General features: G+C 44.1%; 1 protein-coding gene across 2 annotated transcripts in view; it reads left to right on the forward strand.

Moving 5' to 3' along the window:
• The window catches only part of KCNH5 (potassium voltage-gated channel subfamily H member 5), a 157,668-nt gene extending 139,229 nt beyond the window's left edge, over positions 1-18,439 (forward strand). For both annotated transcript variants that reach the window (XM_084520877.1, XM_084520878.1), the window contains one exon: positions 13,761-18,439. In XM_084520877.1, coding sequence (XP_084377003.1) covers positions 13,761-14,708 — 948 coding nt within the window. In that variant the 3' untranslated portion in view covers positions 14,709-18,439. The remainder of the gene's footprint in view (positions 1-13,760) is intronic.
• The last annotated feature ends 2,529 nt before the right edge of the window (positions 18,440-20,968 follow it).

Genomic DNA, 20,968 nt, shown 5'->3' on the forward strand with positions numbered 1-20,968 from the left:
GCATATTAAAGGCAATTACAGCATGTTTCAACAACCAGCACTCCTTACTCACATGCTGCCAACTGAGAGCTCTCAGCTGGGAAAATTTTAGCTCTTGCTGAGTGAGATGTTTCACTTGAAGAATCCCAGGGATACTTGTTAGGGTTATTTCAGAGAGCATTTTGTAGTTAAACGAGGTATATATTAAAAGTTTAAATAACCTCTTGGTCTCTCTCTTTTTTTTTTTTTTTTCTTCTGTTAAATTGAGATTTCTCAGTGGCTTAACTGAGTTATTTTGTGTCTGTTATGCAGTGGGCTGACCCTGTCTTTCAGTTAGTGAATGATCTGCCAGAGGTGTTCATCTTTGCTGAGTCTTGATTTCAGCTTAGAAGAATTGCCAGGTCACACTGGCGGTGTGTTTTGTTTTGTCCTGGCATCTCTGAACGGAGAAGCAGAAGAATGGGCTGGTGAATTGCCCGACTCATTCTCCCTTGCAGTGTCCCTGTGGCTTCATTTGCAGGGTGTCCCATGGGAAGGTCAGCATGGGGATATGTCCAGCAGTCATTTGAGCTTGGGCTTCATCCAAAAGATCTGTGGAAAGGGGGTGATCACTGGCACCACTTACCTTCCACTACCCAAAAGCTAGACTTGGTTGACTGGCAGATTCAGTCATCTCTGGTAGAGCAATAGGCTGTATTTATGGGTCAAGAAGGAAAAAAAGTAATTTCTGGCTGTCTGAAAGCAGAACCACCATGAGGTTTGGACCTGAAAGCAGATTAGAGCAGATCTGCAGCAAAGCTAATTTATCCTGCCCTTCTGCAGGACAGATACTAACTACTATGTGACACCAGGGATCTTTGTACCCTTCTCTGTTGTGTGTCATAGAGTTACTCTCCCTTCAACCCTACAAGTGTTTAAAAGATCAGGTCCTTGATTGGGTTCTAGAAGCAAAATAGAAACAAGCAAATGATTGCCCATCTACCAGCCTACATCTGCTCCACTCAAGAATATTGCCACGTCTGTGAATTAGCTTGAATCTGGAATCAGTGGCTCTCCCCACAAATCTACTAATAGTATTATTTTTACTATTGCAATAGTCTCCACTATTGGATCTGCTTCAGGTGAGGAATGTCTAACAGTGACAAAGCAGCACATTTGATGTCTCTGTTTCGTAATATGGATAGATGCAATAAGGTCTGATGCCCTGGCTTTTTGAGGTACATAGGCTTCCCATTGTCCTTTTCATTCGGGTCTGTTGTTCATATGTTCTGCCCTTTAAAATTATTTCTTCATTTCTGACTCATCGTTTCCAAACAAAACTGATGGTGTTCTACAATGCATGCCATTGGAAACACATTGTTTTAATTGAAGCTCCCACTGTAAAAGCTTTTCAATAAATTAACAAAACCTTGAAAATGATGAAGTGAATGGATAGGGCAGCTAGTAGTACATTCCCTATAAAACCAGAGTTTCTGAAAGCCAGTTAGAATGTCTTCACTGTCAGAAACAAGGCTGATAGGGAGGGATGGTTTAATTTTTTTAGACCAATTGGCGTAGCTGAAAAAATCTACAAGCTTTCAGTTGCAAATCCCTTTTTCAGGTCTGAAGACTTCAGATTAAATTTCAGGCACTTTCTAGTCTGTTGAAGTAATATTTAGGGGAAAAAATAATGATTCCAATTAATTTAAATTTCCACTTAAAGTGGAAGGAAGCAAAAGCTCTTCTTTTGCTGATGCGTTACTTTATGAATGGAGGGTCTCATAGGCGCTTATTGAGACTGGTCTTCAGACAGAAAACAGTAAAAGGCAAAAACACAGAAAAAAATATGAATTCTGCAAATGCTAGGAGCCCATATTCTGTGTGGCTTTGTGCTAGAAATATGCAGGAACACCGGGTCTGTCACAAGTAAGGTTGGCCAGAAGCCAAACAGTAAGATTTTGACATTTTTTAATTGTAATAGAAGCAAGACCTTCAGAAAACGTTCACTAAAGCAACAGAGATAGTGCTGCCTGCCCCCCTTCCTGCTTCCAACACAATGCTGAACAGCAGTAAAGTTGTCCTGGACTGGATTTAACTGCAATTAAAGTTAACCCCTTCCAACTCTCAGCTATTTGAAATCTAGGTCTGTAATTCCCAAACTGGACAGCAGTGAAAAGAAAGTCTGTTGTTGAAACTAAATAGAATATTTATATAATATTGACAATATGGACCCTTATATTTGTATATTTGTGTATTTAATCTTTTTGAAGCATGGATTTTTCTATTATGGAGGTCTGGGCTGCCAACCTCTGCTCCCTCCCTCTCACGTCCACCAAGGAGCTCAATGACCCTGGGCAAGTGGTATGACCTCCCTGTGCCCTGGTTTTGGCATCTGGCAAAAGATACAGCACCACAAATCCTCTCCCATATAGGGAAAGAAGAGTGGTGGATTAGTACTGCGTATTATTATTGATGATTGATTTTCTGTTCCAAGCTAAATCAGGCTGAAGAGCAGCTTGAAAAGTCTTTTGGCACTTTTCCCTGTCCCAGAGAGAACCATTTCTGCAGTCCGCCCCGAGCTCAAACCACCCTGCTGTCATCCAAAGGCTTTGAACTATCTTTCCCTGTTCATGCTCAGAAGCATATCACTCTTAGGAGATACTGTGCTGGGCAAAGGGAAAGCTGCTTTCTTTGAGGAGTTTCTTTCTGTAATCATCTCTAATAAAATGCACAGACCATAACTCATCCGCAGCGCAGCAAAGCCTGAATCAATTGACAGTGCTGCATGCTGACATTTCACTAGGTCGTTGCCAATAGCAGGTATTGATCCAGTGGCCAGTATAAGTTTGTGAGGACCAGGTCTGCCTGATCTCGTTGGAAACTGTCCTCTTGAAGAGGCACTGCCTGCCGGTGAGTGCATCACACCACAACCAGGCTGGGAGGCAATGGGAAGCTCCCTTCAGCTCCTGAGCCCTGGCGTTCCTGCTGGTGGTGTGCTGGCAGGATTGGTGGTAGCAAAGTGGTCATGGTGCTCCACTTGGTGATATGTGTCACCAGTTATTTACATCAATGTGGAGTCCAAAAAGTTGTGGGAGGGTTTTGGTGTGGGGTGGTCTTTGCTGCGGTTCTCCTCCAGATCCAGTGGAAGAGCTAAGCACTAAGCCTGCTGTATTTTATTCAGAAAATGAACTAGGTCCTGGTTCAACAGAATATTTCAGCTCTTTGGTATTTAGTTTTCATGCTGAGTTCAGTCTAAGGTTTAAGGTCCTGGAAAGGAATTGGGAAGCTAAAGCAGGGATTTGTTGCGCCCCAGTTGTGATGAGAACCCCATAGAAGGAACTGTGCCTCTTTGGGTCACAGTCACAAGTAAGTCTCTTCAGAGGCAGCACAGACCCTTATTGCTTTCTGCAACGGACTGACCCTAAATTATGCCTGCAGTAGGTCCTAGTAGAAGTATGCCTTAATGCATAAATAAAGCAGTCTTGCTGGTTCATTGTTTAAAATAACTGTCTGTATGTGGAAGAGGCATTTTGCTGTCTTTGGAGAAATAGATCTGAGTCTGGCTGTTCTGCAACATGCTAAGACATCTGCTATTTGGTTACAGCAATGAAAACAGAAAACAGTGAGGGCAAAGCAAGAAAAAAAGTGATTATTTTCGATTCTAGCGCCTTGTTTAAAACCTGTGGCAAAGCTGCCCATATCCAAAGGTGCTCAGTGCCCTTCTTCAGCATCCTTTTTCTAGCAGGAAAACAGAACCCAGCAGGCATCAGATCTGTGCCTGCAGCAGCAGAAAATCCATGCATTGTTTTCCCCCAGCGTGCAGAGAAAGGGGGGCCTCCATAAGTGCCAAAAGTATGGACAGAAGGTGCTCAGGTTCTGGGTGACTCGACAGGCTCCTGATCCAGGAGGCTCACCTGTTCTCAGAAAGTGCTTTATGGACGTTGTGAATCTATGTGGTTGTGCAAACGGAATAAGGAGCTTTGATGTTTCTTTTGGAAATCTGACTCCTTAGGCTCAAAGCTCAGTATACACTTAGTTAAATGTGTAATCACATCATTTTGCAGAATCAGTGCCCATCACCCAAGCTGTGTGACTTGCCTGATCTTTCCTTGCTAAGCAGGTGTCAGTGCTACCCTGAAACAAGGTCTGACAGATCTATCAGGGCATTGGAAAGGCCCTCATGTACCATTGCAGATCTGTTGTGCACTGCCTCGGATGCCTCAGCACATCAGACTTAAGTTCTTCTTCCTGAACTGAAATCCTAGGAACACCAATGTCTGTTTTTTTTTTTTGTTTGTTTGTTTGTTTTGTTTTGTTTTTGTTTTGTTTTGTTTTGTTTTTTATGGCTTCTCTTATTAATGAACTGCCTCAACTTTGGCATTAAGACAAAACATTGGGCTCGCTCTGTTACCAGCTATGAATTCTAGTCTCTCGGTTGTAAATAGTTAGCAGTGATGTAGGGATTTCCAATTAACTGCAGAAATGATGGCAGTATCATTATCCTCTCTTATGCTGGGAGGGATGGATACACAAAGTGACAGTGTGATTTGCACAAGACCTCCCACTTGGCCAAAGGCCGGACCAGCGGAATAATCCATTCTCCTGAATCCCAGTCTAGTGCTGTATGTGTCGGGCCATGATGTTCTTGGGAGGTGACAAATGGGACTTGGATCTCTTCCTGCTTCTCTCCTCTTCCTTCTTCAATCCAGACTTGTGAAGTAAAGCTGGATGACTTCAGATCCATATGAAATAGATGGGGCGAACTCTCAACCACTCTCTTTTTAATATGCATGCTCGTTTGCAAATGCAGATCAGCCTAATTGACTGTCAGCATGCACAGATGTCTCTCTGCAAGAGTAGTTGGGTGCCATGCAAATTGATTGCGAACACAAAATGGAACCAGATTAAAATTTGACCTACAATATTCAATCTCTAAAGCATGGAGCAAGCAGTAGCGAGGGGATGGAAGTTCTGGGCTCCGGGAAATTGCTAAATGGCAGTTTTGGGGTTCTTCTGAAGAGTCTCTCCCTTGCTACATGCCCAGCTTTTTTTTTTTTTTTTTTTTTTTTTTTTTTCAGATCAGCAGCTTGGGGAACACAGATCTATATTAAGTAATGATGAAAGGATCAACCTTTTTCTTGCCCATAAAATGTGATTAAATTTCCCTTGAAAGGGTTTTTTCAGCTTCACAGAAATAATTCTTCTTGCCCTGAAATGACATCACTTTGTCATTTGTATTGGAAATATTCACCTCTCTTACAAGTCAATTCAATAATCAGTTATGAGGAAACGAGAATTCAGTTTCTCCATAGGAAAATTAAAATGTGCTTGGTAGCAAGCTTTTGCTTTTGCATGCTGCTGTATCTCTGAAGTCAAGATCAATAGAAATTTGCAGAAGGGTTATTATTTACTGTTTCTTTCAAGCAGCCAGTAGACCAACCTACAGAAATCTTCTTTTCCTCCAAAATCCAGCATGAAAGACTGTTTAGTGAGACATTCCTATCCCAGAGATTAACTAATTGCTCAGCAGTCAGTCATTTTCACTGCACAGCCAAGGACAGTGATTCCTTTCCCACATGCAGATGGAGCAGTGGTTTAACAAAAAGCAGTTCCTGGGACAGGAGGATTAAGGAGAATTTACTGCATAGCAATTAAAACCGTTGTTAGAGCAATTTGTTTTTGAGGCTGAGTTTCACATCAAAGTAAAGCTATCTGTCTGAGGAGTGTATAGAGCAGAACAATAAAGCCATCATTTCAGGCCATCCATTCTGCAGCCTCGGTTGGAGTGCAGATTAATAAAGTGAGCTAAGAGGACAGAGAGATTTACAGGAGTAAATTAGGTGAAGCATCCTAAATGCAGTTTACATTTAGAAAGAGGTGCTCTGGCTTTGATCTCTGCTTGCTCTCGCTTATTCCAGCTTCTGCTGCCCTCCCTTTCTGCCAGGTTTCTCATCACTGTCAGCCTTAGCAGAGAGTTTCTGACCATGCTTCTTGGTTGCAGAGAGTCTGGCCAGCACAGGACACCACGGTCAGAGGCTGCTCTCATGCACAAGCCATACCCAAAAGCTGTTGATGGAAGATGGGTTGGTGCCAGTGCTCCTTGCTGGCTCTTTGCTGGTGTTAGCTGGCCTTGCTGGCTCGGTCTTCCCATCAGAGCTGTCTGCTCAAACCTCCTTGCTTTGCCTTGACCTAGGAGGAGGCATTGCTCCAAAGTCTACCCTGGTGTTAAGAGCCAAAAATGCATCTTGTGGGCAATGCTACCATTGACCTCTCCATTTTGGAAAGGTAGGAAGCCTGCAATGAAATAGGTTTTCAAGGCAGAGAACCAGACCGGAAAGTGAATCCATTCACAGTGCGTTCCAGCAGTTTTTGCATCCTTCCCAAAGGAAGGATTGAATTGACACTGCCTGTTTGGGTTTCTTTGGCTTGATCTGAGGCTCACAGGCCAGACTTTCAGATGAAGGACAAACACAGAAGGCCCATGGTCTTCTATCACACAGCTGCATTTCACAGCTCTGCTAGCCCAGGGGTCTGGTTTCTGTTGAATTACAAACAGAAAGACTCACGCTAGGTTATTTCATGTGTATTCATATCTTTCCCTTCTTTCAAGAGTTAAACTTTTAAAATTTAAGTTCATGTAAAATAAAAGGAAAAAAAAATAACTTCTTAAAAAGTTACATTAAAAAAAAAATTAATTTCTGAAAAAATAATTTTAAGAAATTTTTACCCTGTAAGTATCAACAGTGTATCGTGTTCTCTATGACCTGCCAAAGTTTAAAAAACTTTGCTTTTTGACCTGCCAGCCTGGCATGGTCCTCTGTGCAGTCATCGCTCATCCTCCTTCTGCAGCTTTTAAAATAATGGTGCTTATCTGGAAGGACTGGCTGGTGGCTGGGGCTGGGTGGGGAATGCATCCCGGCTGGGAACTGGCAATACCCCAGCATGCTGGAGGGAATAAAAATAGCATCAGATGAAGGGTAAAATGCACACACGCACACACACACACACACACAAAAGCTTTAAGGGAAAGCTTTCTGAAAAGCCTGCTCTGAACCCTGACATTTGCACTGCTAGAGGCAGGGGTTCAGATACTTCTTACCCAGCATCACATGGAAGGTGTCTGGATCCAAGTGACTTGGACAAAGCTCCCTTTTTAGACACAGAAGACAAACAGGCATTTCAGGGTACAGCGTGTCTGACCTGTTTTAGCAGCAAGCTGCAGGTGAAATGACTCACAGCCTCCAAGTTTTCTTTCCCTAGGCTGTGCGTGGCTGCCAGAGGATGAGTTCAGTCGCAGACACTGGCTTTGTTAGGTGAACCCTGGTCTGAGGGTCTGTGCTCTGGAAGCTGGGTGTGTTTTGTGCTTTGTTCTTAGAAGCAGGAAAATAGCACAGTTGTCTGAGCACAGCATGGATTAGGCTATCCCATGTCCAAATCCTAGGGCTGACACAAATTCGCCTCCCTTGTTAGCATGAGAAAAAATGGCAATTACTGTTCTACGACGCACTCCAAGATGTGAAAATTAGTAGTGTTTTTTTTTTTTTTCAAACATCTTTGCAAAAGTTTGTTTTATGTTGATCAGCTTAGGCATGAATTAAGCATTCATTTGTATTATTTTCAATTGTATTTGTTGCCTTTTTTTTTTTTTCCGTTGTTCCCAAAGAAAATGAGGTATACGTGATTGCGGTATTTGTCTGTTGTTGGTTGTATCATCAAGAACTTTCAATTCCATTTGCCCGCTTCAGCTAAGCTTGTGAGATGGAGGAAATCTCAAGGATAATTAAATTCCTAAAAAAAATTGGTTGCTGGGTAAAGAAGAAGAGATCTAAATTACTGCTTCCATTAAGGAAAAATCAAGCAGATCTCAGCTGTTCTGTGGTGTGTTCAGGAGTGGCTGGTCAGTGGGGATCACCTGGCCGTGCTCGCATTCCTGTATGATCTCAGCACGCAGCTCCTGCCAAGTGGGATCGCCCTGTGGGAGGGCACAGGGCTTATTGTGGTGCTTGCATATAGAAAGGGCAGGTGATATACGTTTTAAAACAGGCTTTACTGTGTTGCACGGATATCTTAGTTTGGCTGTTAATACACAGAAATACATGTTTCCGTGTTGGGAAAGTAATATAAAATACGAATACAATTCTGAAGGAAGGAGTAGTATTGTCTTGTAACCACCTTCCATGATTTTACCTTCAGTTTTTGAGCTGACCATCTCAGAAAGAAGGGTGAGGCACCCTGCTCACTGCCAAGCTTTGGTCTTGTAGCTACCATGTTCTGGAGGAGAGGAAGGGGGACACAGAGTGGGAAATGGGGACTTCTGAATTATCTCGAGCCAGCTGCAAGCAAGCCTTGAGCTCTTCAGTGTGGTCAAAAAATGGGTGTTTTTCTGTAATACAGGCTGCATTGCTGAAGCTATCTTGGAAAGTTTCCTCTCACTCACACCACACGTTCCCTCTGCTGCTGCATTTTCCAGTTCAGCTCTGGAGCTGTGCTGTCAGGTGGATTGCTGGCATGGTCCAGGTTACAAAGAACCCCATTTATTACTTCTAATTTATTAACCTGGATCATTTCACTGATCTGATTTTCAGTGCTGCAGAGGAGGGGCACAGTGAATTGTCTCCAGGGCCACAATATTGAATTAAAGTGCCTTCCAGGTTGCTCTTGTGTTAAATAAGAATAAAATCAGAGTGTTCTAGATAAACACATTGGGTTGTGAGTAACCAGATGGGAGGACTTCTACAAGACATTAAATAAAGACAGGATAGTTAACTCTGGAAGAGATATTTCAGTGGTGACCAGCACCCACCTCATCCTGCACATTAATGACTGCAGCACCAATGCAGCCGAATGGCGGGGCTCTCAATCCTGCTTTTCATGTCCATATGTAGCTATGGGGTGCTGAAATGTGGTGTCTTCTTTGAGTTTCAGTTTCTGGAGCCAAGTCAGGCCAGTTCTCATGGGACAAGGTGTCCCCTTGCTGCAGGACTTTGACCTCTCTTCCCAATCAGGTACCTTTGTAGGATGCATCAGTCTGGGCACCCAGTGTTTATTAGTCACTGGGAACATCTTTACATTGGTAGCTTCGTGTGGCTTCCCCTCTTCTTCCCTCAGTGCACACCGGCTATGTTCATCGCCATCACAACTCTGTGCCTTTTCATGCAGGTTTCTATGAGGACGAATGTATGTACACCACTAACAGCAGCAGTGGGACCTTCTAGGAATGGGACACAATGATCTGTACTCAAACATGTGCTACTTTTATGAACTTACTGTAATTCTTCAACATTAATTAATTCACGTACTTTAATTAATTTGTCCTTGGGCTGACTTACTAAGAGGTCTTTGCAAATTGAACAAGGTTGTAGAGGGAGGATTTTTGAATTAGTGGTACAAAAAAGGCAACTGAAGACGGGTGCCTTTCAAAACATCTGAAAAAGACACAGGTTTACCAATTAATTCTGCAGTAGATGGGGATGAGAGGACTTGTGCACATCTCAGCATTAAGCTGGCTGCCCAGCCTCTCATTGCTGCTGCCCACCTCTGCATGTATACAAATTGGCACCCCATGGGAACAGCTCCAGCGGGAACATGCCCATTGCTTCAACTTTCTGACATCTGTTAAGGTGCCCCCTTGGAACTGACGATGGGCTGGGGTCACCAACACGGTGAGTTACTTCTCATTGTGGTGTGCAGGGAAGGGAGATTGGGGTTAAGATCAAACCGAGAATCTCAGGTCACCGTTGTCTCCTCTCTGCCTGCCTCATAGGTACCTCAACCACTGCAGTTCCCAGGGCCGACCATTAGTTAACTTTTACTTAACCTTTGACAGCTCGATAAGTAATGAAATCCCCATTACCCTTCCTCCTCAAAAAAATACATTAAAAGAAAGAAAAACAGGAACCTGGTCTTATGGGACAGGATTTGTGATGCATTGGGACGGTCTTTCGCAATCCCATCCGTAAAGGAAATGAAGTCTTACACTGAATCCCTGTCACATTAATGAATTTAGCCCTTGCCAGGAGACCCGAGTGTGGCTTTTTACTCCTTGAGATGTGCTCTGCTCACAGTTAATTCAGTTTATTCTGATTAATTCCTTTGGGGTTTGTGTCTGTTCCCAGGTTATATGTTTCGACAGGCCTATGTGTAACCTCACTGAAAAGGGTCAGGGACAACTGAAATAGCTCATCCAATTAAAGATTTGAGAATAAGTCTCACTCAAATCACTGAGAAATGTCAGATTGCAGGAGGTGTTTTTCTGGGTTTATTTATAGAGAAAAATAGCCACCAATAGTTATTAGACAATTAATATAATTAAGTCTCTGTGTAGACACATTTAATCCTAATTTGGCTTCAGTTAAACCACTGTGGAAGTGGATTAAATCCAACCACAAGAAAACATTCATCAATATGGAAAAATGTAGTGCAGAATAACTATCACTGCTAGAATTCAGATCCTAGCTTTTTTCCCAGTTCTTTGCCTGTGTAAGCAGAACTTTCTTTTCTTTTACTTGTACATATTCTAATGATATTGATATCGAGTAGTCCTGACTAAGGCTGGATTTCTGCTGTGCTAGGCTTGGCAATCCCTTCAGTAGGGGTGGACATCCTGGAATAGGGACAGTCTCCATGGGGTGACTCAGGAGTGAAATGGTTTCCTCCTGGTGATAGAGTGGATCAGCAAATGGAAGAGGACCAAGTCCCTGGTCACCAACGTGCTGCAATCTCTCACTGTCTGCTGGGACCGTGGAATCATAGAATTATGGGATGGTTTGGGGTGGGAGGGACCCTTAAAGATCATCTAGTCCAGTACCCTCAGCTTGAGCAGGGACATCTTTCCCTAGATTGGGTTGCTCAAAGCCCCGTCCTACCTGACTGAGCTCTTTCACTGATGGGGCATCCACAGCTTCTCTGGGTGACCTGTTCCAGGGTCTCACCACCCTCACTGTAAAAACTGTCTGCCTTATAGCCAGTCCAAATACGGAGAGATATGGTCTGCCTGTTAATGCATTTCAGAGTGAAAAAGCACATAGCAATTGCCTATGAACATGTCCAGTTTTTATCAGAAAGCTGAGGGGGAGCTGGGTGCTGTGAATCCACCAGCAACTGCGGCCTTTAAAAGATGTCTGCATTGGAAATACAGCTCCAGCAAGCTCAGTCCTGAGCTCATGAGTCCCAGCGAACCCCAGGATCACCCAGTCCCTGTGCTGCTGCAGAGTTCAGCAGGCTTGCTTCTTCAGAGGGGCTGCTGGTATCATTCCAGGGTGTAGCACTTGCTATTACAAGCAGAGAAAGAAGAAAAGATTTACTAAAGAGCTCTGCCAGGCTCCCCCCTTGGTCCTAAAAGAGGCCAAAGGAGGTGACAGCCAGGTGTCACCTCGGCCACCTGTCCCCACGACACAAATGCATTTTGCTTCCCCCGTGCTGAGGGGTTGCAGCTCCAGGCTGCGGACCCCAATGCCTCTGGGCTCAGCTAATCCGAGTGACATCCAGCTCAGTGGTTCTGGGGTGAGGCTCTAGCACAGAAAAACGCAGTAATTTCCTGGCTTTCAGCAGGGCCCACTTCAGGAGTGTGAAGTACAGACCATGTCAAATTAGCAAAGCCTTGGCTTTTCTTTTGCAGAAGGCAGCAGCAGCAGTCACGGGCAATTATATTCTGTGCAGGGAGATAGCCTCTGGATAGAGACGTTTTGAACAGAGAGGAGAAAAGGGAGAAATAAAAAAAACAAGAGTAGGCTGAGGGAAAAGAAAGGGAGATGAGGATGGTTTTCAGTGAAATGCAGGTGTTTGGAGAGGAAAATTAAAAACCACTGCTGTGGGTTTTGTTGTTATCAATCTGGTCTTTACAGACAGCTGGCAGGGTAGTTGTTGGAGTTACCTCAATGCTCTCCTGACCATGTATTCACTGCTGTGTGGGACATGGGAGCATGGCCAGGCTGCAGGCAGCCTCCAGCCCTGCTGCATCCCCGGCCACCTCCAGCTGGGCACAAGCTGTCTGGGGAGAGGAGGTTGCTCAAAGTATGAATCACGGCCATGGCCTAAGAGCAGGGAAAAATTGTGTAGAGGATGTTTTCCCCACCCCAGATGTTTCCAAGGCCCCAAGCATGTTGGCCTGGCACAGAGGAGCACAGTGGGATGGGAGACCAGTAGGGGAACCAAGCATCTTCCCCAGGACACAGCTTGGGGACACAGCCTTGTCACTTGCCAGAGGTGCCACACTGCCCGCCAGGGAGAGAAAGGCACAAACAAAGCAACGCAACCCACCTTCCAACCCTTCATTTAGAAAATGTGGCTTCAACACAATCTAATTACTTACTTTTTCAAATTAAGGGCAACTTCTCTTGCATTTCTTCGTTGTCCCCTGTGGCTTGCCTGAGAGAGCTGCTCCATGAGGGTAGGCACTAATGAAGAGGAGCTGCCAAATGAGTGTATGTGTTGCTGCATCTAGGTCAGAGAGTCAGATGAAAGTATCTTCCATGTTTCCCTGGTTTTTTTTTTTTTTAAACTGGGCTTCTAATAAACATGTTAACTTTCAAAATTATTATAAGCAGCTGAATCTATCAGCAGCGCACAAGAATATTACTTAGGGCATTTGAAAGCTCTCTAATGAAGCTTTGAAGTCCAGCTCATCCCAGATTCATGTGGGGAAGGAGATGTAGCTACAGTCCTCTGACAGCTTCTGAAGATGTGAGACTTGAAAGCAACTATTTCTTTGCAAATGTGGACAGGTGTGAGAAGCCTCTCTTAAAGAAAATCGATACTGAAATATGGGTACTCAAACGGATACTTCAAAATCCACACCTCACTGTCACAGTGTTTTGTTTGTGTATCGCAGTGACTTTCTTTTACTTTTGTACCAACACTGTCCCTACACAGCCCATATTTGCATCTTATCATGTGCTCCTTTTCAATTTAGTACCATCAGCCAGAGAGACAGAGAGTTTCCCTATCCTGCCTCAGTCCCACATTTAAGAAAATGGAAAAAAACTTTTTGTAAAAAAGGACCAAAGATTATTTGGGAGTAACATGCATAAAATCAACAGAAAGGTTTTAATTCTGCGGATCCTTCCACAGCTCGAGGCTCGGATTCCTTTTTTCCTTTTGCTACAGAGAGATTTTGAAGGGTGAAATAGAAGCAGCACCAAGTGCCTTCCTCCACATATTAGACATAAAAGCTGTTGTGCTGCCATGTGAAGGCACATGATACGGCACATGGGGAACGTAATTGCACCCTCCAGCCACCGCTACAACAATAAGCAGAGCTAAAAAGTAGTCCACACATTTGGATTTTCCGCCTCTGGAAGGGTGCGTGCATTGAGTTAAATTTACGGCCATGCAGTCTCTGCTGAATTGCTGTTTCATTTTGATCTGTACTAAAGACAGCAAAGGAGCAGCTATGAGTGTGAGTAATGGGTAGGTGCATATTGGTGTGTATCACTGTATTTGGGCTCTTGCTTGCTTGCTTTCTTCTCCTTGTTCAGTTTCTTTCTTTCTGGCATTGTCGGGGTAATTTTAGTTCTTCAGGGCTATATCTTCTGCGTCAAAAACACAGGTAAAAAACACTTTAAATCTATACCTTTAAGAAAGTGTGTGTATGTATGTATGTATGTACACCATCTATGCAGTGGCAGAGGTCACAGTGCTTTGATCAGCTCCATTTGAATTCACTGTAAGAAACTGAGACAGGGAGGAAGGAAAAATGCCTGATTACCCTTAGGAACTTTTCTGTTTCCCCATCTTCAATAACATTTGCCATACTGTTGTATTTGATGTCCTGTGATTGACTGTTTTGGATTTATCCCCCTTAGATCATCTTCCGGAAAATCAGCGATGTCAAGAAGGAGGAAGAGGAGCGCCTGCGCCAGAAGAACGAGGTGACGCTGAGCATCCCTGTGGACCACCCCGTGCGGAAACTCTTCCAGAAATTCAAACAGCAAAAGGAGATGCGTAATCAAGGCTCAACCCACATCGATCCAGAAAGAAACCAGCTTCAAGTGGAAAGCCGGAGCGTGCAGAACGGGGCCTCCATCACGGGCACCAGTGTGGTCACCGTGTCTCAGATCACCCCCATCCAGACGTCCCTGGCTTATGTGAAAACCAGCGAGGCTGTGAAGCAGAACAACAGGGATGCAATGGAGCTCAAGCCCAATGGAAATGGAGACCAGAAATGTCTCAAAGTGAACAGCCCCATGCGGATGAAAAACGGGAATGGGAAAGGGTGGCTTCGGCTGAAGAACACGATGGGGACCCATGAGGAGAAGAAGGAAGACTGGAACAACGTCACAAAGGCTGAGTCGATGGGACTGCTCTCGGAGGACCCCAAGTGCAACGACTCGGAAAATGGTGTAAATAAAAACCCACTGAGGAAAACAGACTCTTGTGACAGTGGAATAACAAAAAGTGACCTTCGCTTGGATAAAGCCGGTGAGACTCGCAGCCCCCTGGAGCACAGCCCCATTCAGGCTGATGCTAGGCATCCTTTCTACCCTATTCCTGAGCAGGCCTTACAAACCACGCTGCAGGAAGTCAAGCACGAACTCAAAGAAGATATCCAGCTGCTAAGCAGCAGGATGGCTGCCCTTGAGAAGCAGGTGGCAGAAATTTTAAAAATATTGTCTGAAAAGAACGTACCCCAGGTCTCTTCCCCCAAGTCTCATTTATCACCCCAGCGGCCCCCCCAGATACCCTGCCAGGATATTTTTAGCGTTTCAAGGCCTGCATCACCTGAATCAGAAAAAGATGAAATCCACTTTTAGCATATACCTATGTGTATATATGTATACAGTATATATGCAGAGGTGTATATATACCTTTATACATATATATGTGTGTGTATAAGGTAAATATATATACATATATATTTTCACTTGCATCCAATATGACTTGAACACACCAAGGATTTTGATATGTAAATATTTGCATGTCCAGCTGGATTCTGGCCTGCCAAAGAAAACAATTATTAACATAGATATTGCTTGTATAATATGCAGTTGACTGCATGCACACTTTACATTTATTTATAATCTCTATTATGTAATAAAAGAATGACTTTTGTTTAACAAAGGCAATGTACTATTTAAAGAATCAGGGTCTAACCTGCCAATATTGCCATGACAGTTTTGATCTCAGGCTGGGTGAATTGAGCTTTTACTTCCTCACTGTCTTTTCTGCCGAGTTAGACAGTAGGTTAACACAACGTGGCCAACACGTTCAGACTCCAAGTCGTACTGTTTCCTCGTATCATTCCATTACAATATACTGTATATTTGGTGATAAATTCCCCTACTCCTCTTGAAGGGAGGGCTCAGCTCAGTCGCCAGGGAAGGGCACCATGTTGGGTGCTGGGGTAGATCACTGGAATTGATTCATGTGGGTGTGTGCATGCACAGCCTTTTCTTTTGAGTATCCTCCTGCTCTTTTAACATCGTAAGTAAGACATAGTAGCAGTGATTTATGTAAGGAAATGAAACAAACAGAACATCTCTCAGCTGCACGTGCTGTGTATTTGGGGGTAATGCCTTTCTCGAAAGCCTCCTTTTTACGGATGACATTTTTACTGAACTGTTAGCGTGACATTATGCAGAATCTCTTTGCAGCACTTAGCGACAGTGTCCACTTCTGTCAGTATCTTCATTAGGATGTCCAGTTTTTTGCAGAGCTGAGGTTGCTCTCTGGCTGTCCCCCCCATTGCCCCTGGCAGAAAAACTTTGCACGAGATCTGAGCAAGGGAGAGAGCAATTGTGCTTCAGCTCCTCAGGAGCTGTGTGAGCAGATTTGGAAGCCTGAAGTTAAAAGGCTGCAGTTAATCGCCCTCCACTCTTTTCTGAGGCTGTTTATCAGTCTGAAACTACCTTTGAGAAAGAGAAAATTACCAGTCAGGATGTGAAGTTGGTGGTGGTGAATTTCCCTTTAGCATTCGACGGTGATGTTTGGGTGGGAGAGTGTTTTGTGGAGATGAAGTCCTTCCTCGGATGCTGCCTGCTGCTCTTGCCATGGCATTTGAAGGTTTTAGTGGCTGGGGTGTTGTGATCCAAGTGCCAGCTTGCAGTGCCCACACAACCAGTTGTTGGGAACATGAGGTCTGTGTTGGGTGCTCTGGTCCTCTTCTTGGCTGGCTCCCATCAGCATCTCCCCCTCCTGAACCGTGGTCCTATTTCCACCAGCTAGGCTGGTGCATCACCCCTCACGATGGCTGTGCAGGACTGCAGCAAGATGGGCTTTTGCATAGGCCCCTGATTCTTCTGTTCTTGGAAGCTGAGATTTTGGACTCTTCCTGGGCCTGCACTTGAGTGTGGTGGGTTATTTACTTCTCCATTTGCAGTGAGTGAGAATCCAGGCACACATTTCTCATGGCAGAAATGGCCATTGTGGCTTCAGAGTCAATGCTGGTACAGCTGGAGGCTGGCACAGCAGAGTTCAATGGCTCCTACAGAGAAGGATATCCCCACCACACTTCAGTGGCCTCTGGCATCAAGGTCCCATGTCTTCAAAAGTGCCTCGAGTAAAACATATTTGTACAACAAGGCATTGCTATCAATCAGGTAAACAGAACAGATGTTTATAATTAGTGGGCATCTTTACCAGACATCAATGCCAGACATTTCACTTCATATTAGGAAACTAAGCTACACTAAATAAATTCCTGAGAAACCAAAAAATAAAAATAAAAATCAAACAACAAAAACAGCAACGTCTGTAGTAGTGGCAATTAGTAACCTGCATCTTAGGGTGATTGTATCGCCTACTGTGAAATCCAATCCCCTAAACTCCCAAAAGATCACAAGAAAGCCAAAGAAGTCATTGCTTCTATTCTGTCAGTTCGTGGAGGGAAAACAGTGATCTTTCCAATTTGCTGTTCCTTTTGGGCCCATTTCTGCCTTTGTTCCAGTCCCTTTCTCCAGGAAATTATAGGCGAAAAAATAAGAATAAAAGTCACCAAAAGGGACAACTCTTCCCAAAGACGGGCGGTGAGGCTGCCTGCTCATTATAGCTTTCTGCAGCTGCAGTTGCCACTGTCAAATTAGGCAGCTGTGCTTTGCAGCTGTTCTTCTGACAGGAATACAAATCTGCAAGCACACAGCCCTGCTGTGGTCTACAGGGACAACTGCAGAACAGCAAAACCTTCGGGGTCCTGCTCTAAACCCTACCCAGGGACTCTGAAAGAGTCGGAGGTTGCAGGGTTAAGGAGTCGCAGGGTTGCTGCAGGCTGCTGGAGTATGCACGGACCTTGTGGGTATAAATTAAGTGCCAAGTTTTGAAGATTTGACTGTTCTTGCCTGTCTCGGGTCGCTGGCTCAGACACTAGCAGCTCAACCCTCTGCCCAGTCAATTGCTGAGCCCTGCAGGCTCTCTGGGCTGGGGTTGGTGAAGTTCCTTGGTGCAGGACTGTGCCATGAGGTGGTGCTGCAAAAGAGCCAGGGGGGTGGTGGGGTGACTGTTAGACAGTTTTAGCCTTAATGGCATTCCTCTGCCTTTGTGAAGGACTTTCTTTATTTCTTTCTCTGTGACTGATGTTAATTCTAGATAGAACTGCATGGCATGCAAAGGGATCTCTGTTTAGCTTCACCTTGCCAGTCAGGTGTAACTTTGTGCCACCTTACAATGTGAGAACATGTAACAGGATTCATCTGAGCTGGAAAATTATTCAAGTCCAGAACATTTATTGCGGTTCAAGTGCAACTGTACTGGTTAAAATGCGTACTGGCTAAAAGCTCTAAATAATGTAAAATAGCAAGTTCATGAAACAAACACAGCATTTCCAGGCTTGCTGGTCCTGGTGCTGCTTTGATGCTGGTGTTGTCTCTCGCAAGGTCAGTGGGACCAGCTGGGGCCTGGCACCAGGCAGCAGTGGGATCACTGGGATGGTGTCTTGCAAAAAAAAACAATGAAATTGCACTGCAGATGGGCTCCCCTTGCCTCTGTGTGCTGGGGGTGCAGCTGGAGGCCCAATTTGCACGATCAACTCTGGTGGCTACTGCTCTGAAAATTTGGCTTGTACAATTCTGAAGCGCTTTGCCTCCAAAATTTCATTACACGTTGTTTCATGGAGTTGTTGCCAGGGCACTCACAGCTTTCCCCTGTCCTCGTGGCTGTGCATGATGTGATCAAGCGTGCTGCCGGCTGGGGCAATCCTTCTCTGCCCAAGAAGCAGGAGTCCTCGTGGTGCGGTTCAGGCTTGACTGAAAGCAACCACCCACAGCTGTAAGTGCAGTAGGGGAAGAAATGCACCTCTTCCAGCTGAGCCAGCGCTGAAGCAGCTATGTGCCGCGTGGACGGAGCTCTCGGCTGCATGCTTCCCTTTCCCTTAGGAGCTGCGTGCCATGACAGATGTTCCTGCCACCTCTGGTAACGTGGTCGTAGCACTTACCTTGTGCACCGTGTGTTCAAAGCATTTTACCCACACACAAGTGGATTTTATCTTTCTGGACAAGATACAGATAGAAATAAAATGTGTACATAAAATTAAACACTTTCCGGAGCAAGCGAACTAGAGTACCTTGAATAGCATTTTTGTGTAATATTACCTATGTGAGATAGAACAGCACTTCAGGATAATAGCTGAAAAAAATAACTATTTTAGTGAAGATATAGAAGGGAAATATCCCTCAGTTCTTCTGATTTTGCATTTTTAAGTCCTGTTTTCCATCTTTCTGTCTTTGCCACGGGACAGGGGTTAGAGCAGAGCTGACTTTGGAAGTGACAAACTTAAGCTTTGCCAACTTTTCTTTCCCCTGTTCTGCAGAAGTAGCACAACTGTAGGGACGTGGTGCTACTGGCACTGAAGTTTGGGCTCATTGCTAGCTCCAAATTCAGTCCTCATTTTACCACCGTGCAGAAGGCAACCCTGTTACACAGGTGTGAACTGAAGCTTGGATCTGATGAACATATTGGACCTTAAGGTGTATTTTGGATTCCAGGACAATTTTAGAGAACTGGCAGCTGCAGAAATAATGTTGCACTATTTGCAAGCCACGGGCAGTCACTCTGGAAGTAACTGAGACCACTAAGCAGACATCATCATTTGCACGGGTCAGAAAACAGATACTGTGATTACAAAATAGCTTGGAGGCTTTTGGGGGAAAAGACATCCTGAACTGAAGGGAAAAAAAAAAAAAAGCCAAAGTTTTCATATGCAATTTGTGAGTGAGGAGGAGGATGTAGGATATATCATGGTGACTTGATGCTTTTTTACTTGGATTTTGAGCATTTAGAAAACCCAAACCTATCTTTTTGGATGTCAGAACTGGACAGATGATTGTTTGTTAAAATAAATATTTTTTTGTAAGCGAGGTGGCATCAAAGTGATACCTGTTTAAAACAAAAATGCATTCAAATGCCATTTTGCATTTTGCTAGAGAAGAGAGTTTTAACAGATGTTATCATAGTTTTTAACAGGCTGTATCTAAAGGCTTTATTCAACTCTTTTTTTTTTTTTTTTTTTTTTTTGGTAACAGGAGCATCTCTGTGTACACATATCTTCAGGTCTATAGGATCTGTAGTGCAGGTCTATAGGATCTGTAGTGCTTTATAGTCTTGCTGCTGACATACTTGTTAGAGAACTGGGGTTCCTTTGGAGAAAAGCATCTCTTCGTGGTAGCCTGCGCTCCATGACTCTCCAATCCTGAGCTGCAACCAGAGCTGTGGGTATCAAACAGCAGCAGTTTACATTTCTCTTGGCACTTCTGCATCTACACTGATTTTCTTCAGGAACTTTAAGGACGGAAATAGAAAAGTTGACACTGTCAGTTTTCCTAGATCGCCCCAGTCCTTCACCTGTGTCTGTGCTGCCAGACCAGCACATTCCTGTGGAGCCCACGGGGAAGAAAGGTTTGATCAGGCTGGATTTCCACATCTGACAACAGTCTTTCTGATTTCCCCCTCCATTTTTTCAAGCAGCTAACAGTACCTCTAAATGTTTTCACTGTTTTTAATATGCTATAGTGTATTTCAAAATGAAGTTAATTCTTAAAGCAGATTGCTGGATGGAGACAAGAAGTCCACATTACTTTTGGCAGAAAAGCAAGGCATTTTTTTACTGACATCAAGATATTGTATAAAGATCAGCTTTGTGATACTTAACAAATGACAAACAAAATAAAATCATCCTTACTGAGGGTGCATTTAGTCGTACAGAAAATTGACCTTGTGTTTCACTGTGGGACAAGAAGGCAGATATTGATTTTGAACACTCAAATGATGCAGCCATTCAAAAAGGGCTTGCCCAGGCCACAATAAATATATTAAATTAATTTATTATGTTATGTTAATCAGCCTTTTGTTGCAAGGCAGGTGAAGCCAGGCATCTGGGGCAATATTCTCACAAACTTTTCTATCCATCGTCTGTAAAGATAAGTGTGTTTCATGATTTTCTGCTTGGAGATGTAAGCTTGCTTGGCCCACAGTCTGAGACTGTTGGTGTACACCAACTCTGCATCTGGCTGTCCTCCATGAATATGTCAATTAGCCATAATTAAAAGCCCTATAAAAAGGACTTTGTATTAGGTTGGGCTCAGCCACCCCAGTGACATGACAGTATGTTATCAGGCCCAGAGCAGATTCAATTCAGACCAAGTAGTGGCAGACTACATATTTCTGCCTGCCTGCGAAGGATGTGTACACACATCTTGTGTGTATGTACCTGCTCGTTTGGAATGGGGACTCAGAGTTGTCTCATTCAAGACAGGTGTTTTGGGCAGATGGGATAAATTGTGCTCCGGATGTGTCGGTCTCTCATCATTTATTGTAGACTAACGACTTTAGATTAGACACTTGATTTGTAGACTGCTGGAGGGTTAGTGAAGTGAATCCAACCCATAACTCAAGCCTGATCCTGTTTGTATAAAAAGGTGCCCTGAAAAAGGACCACTTACCATCTTCCCAGCACAAGAGCACTTTCTACAGGTGTGACCAGCACGGGGAAGATTGAAATTTCTCAGCATGAAGCCCGAAACAAAGTATGCAACTCCTAAACTGCTTAACACAGCTCCCTAAGGACACTGAGATGCTCAGTTCTTGG

Source organism: Aythya ferina, assembly GCF_964211825.1.
Source record: "Aythya ferina genome assembly, chromosome: 5".
Taxonomy (NCBI): Eukaryota; Metazoa; Chordata; class Aves; order Anseriformes; family Anatidae; genus Aythya; species Aythya ferina.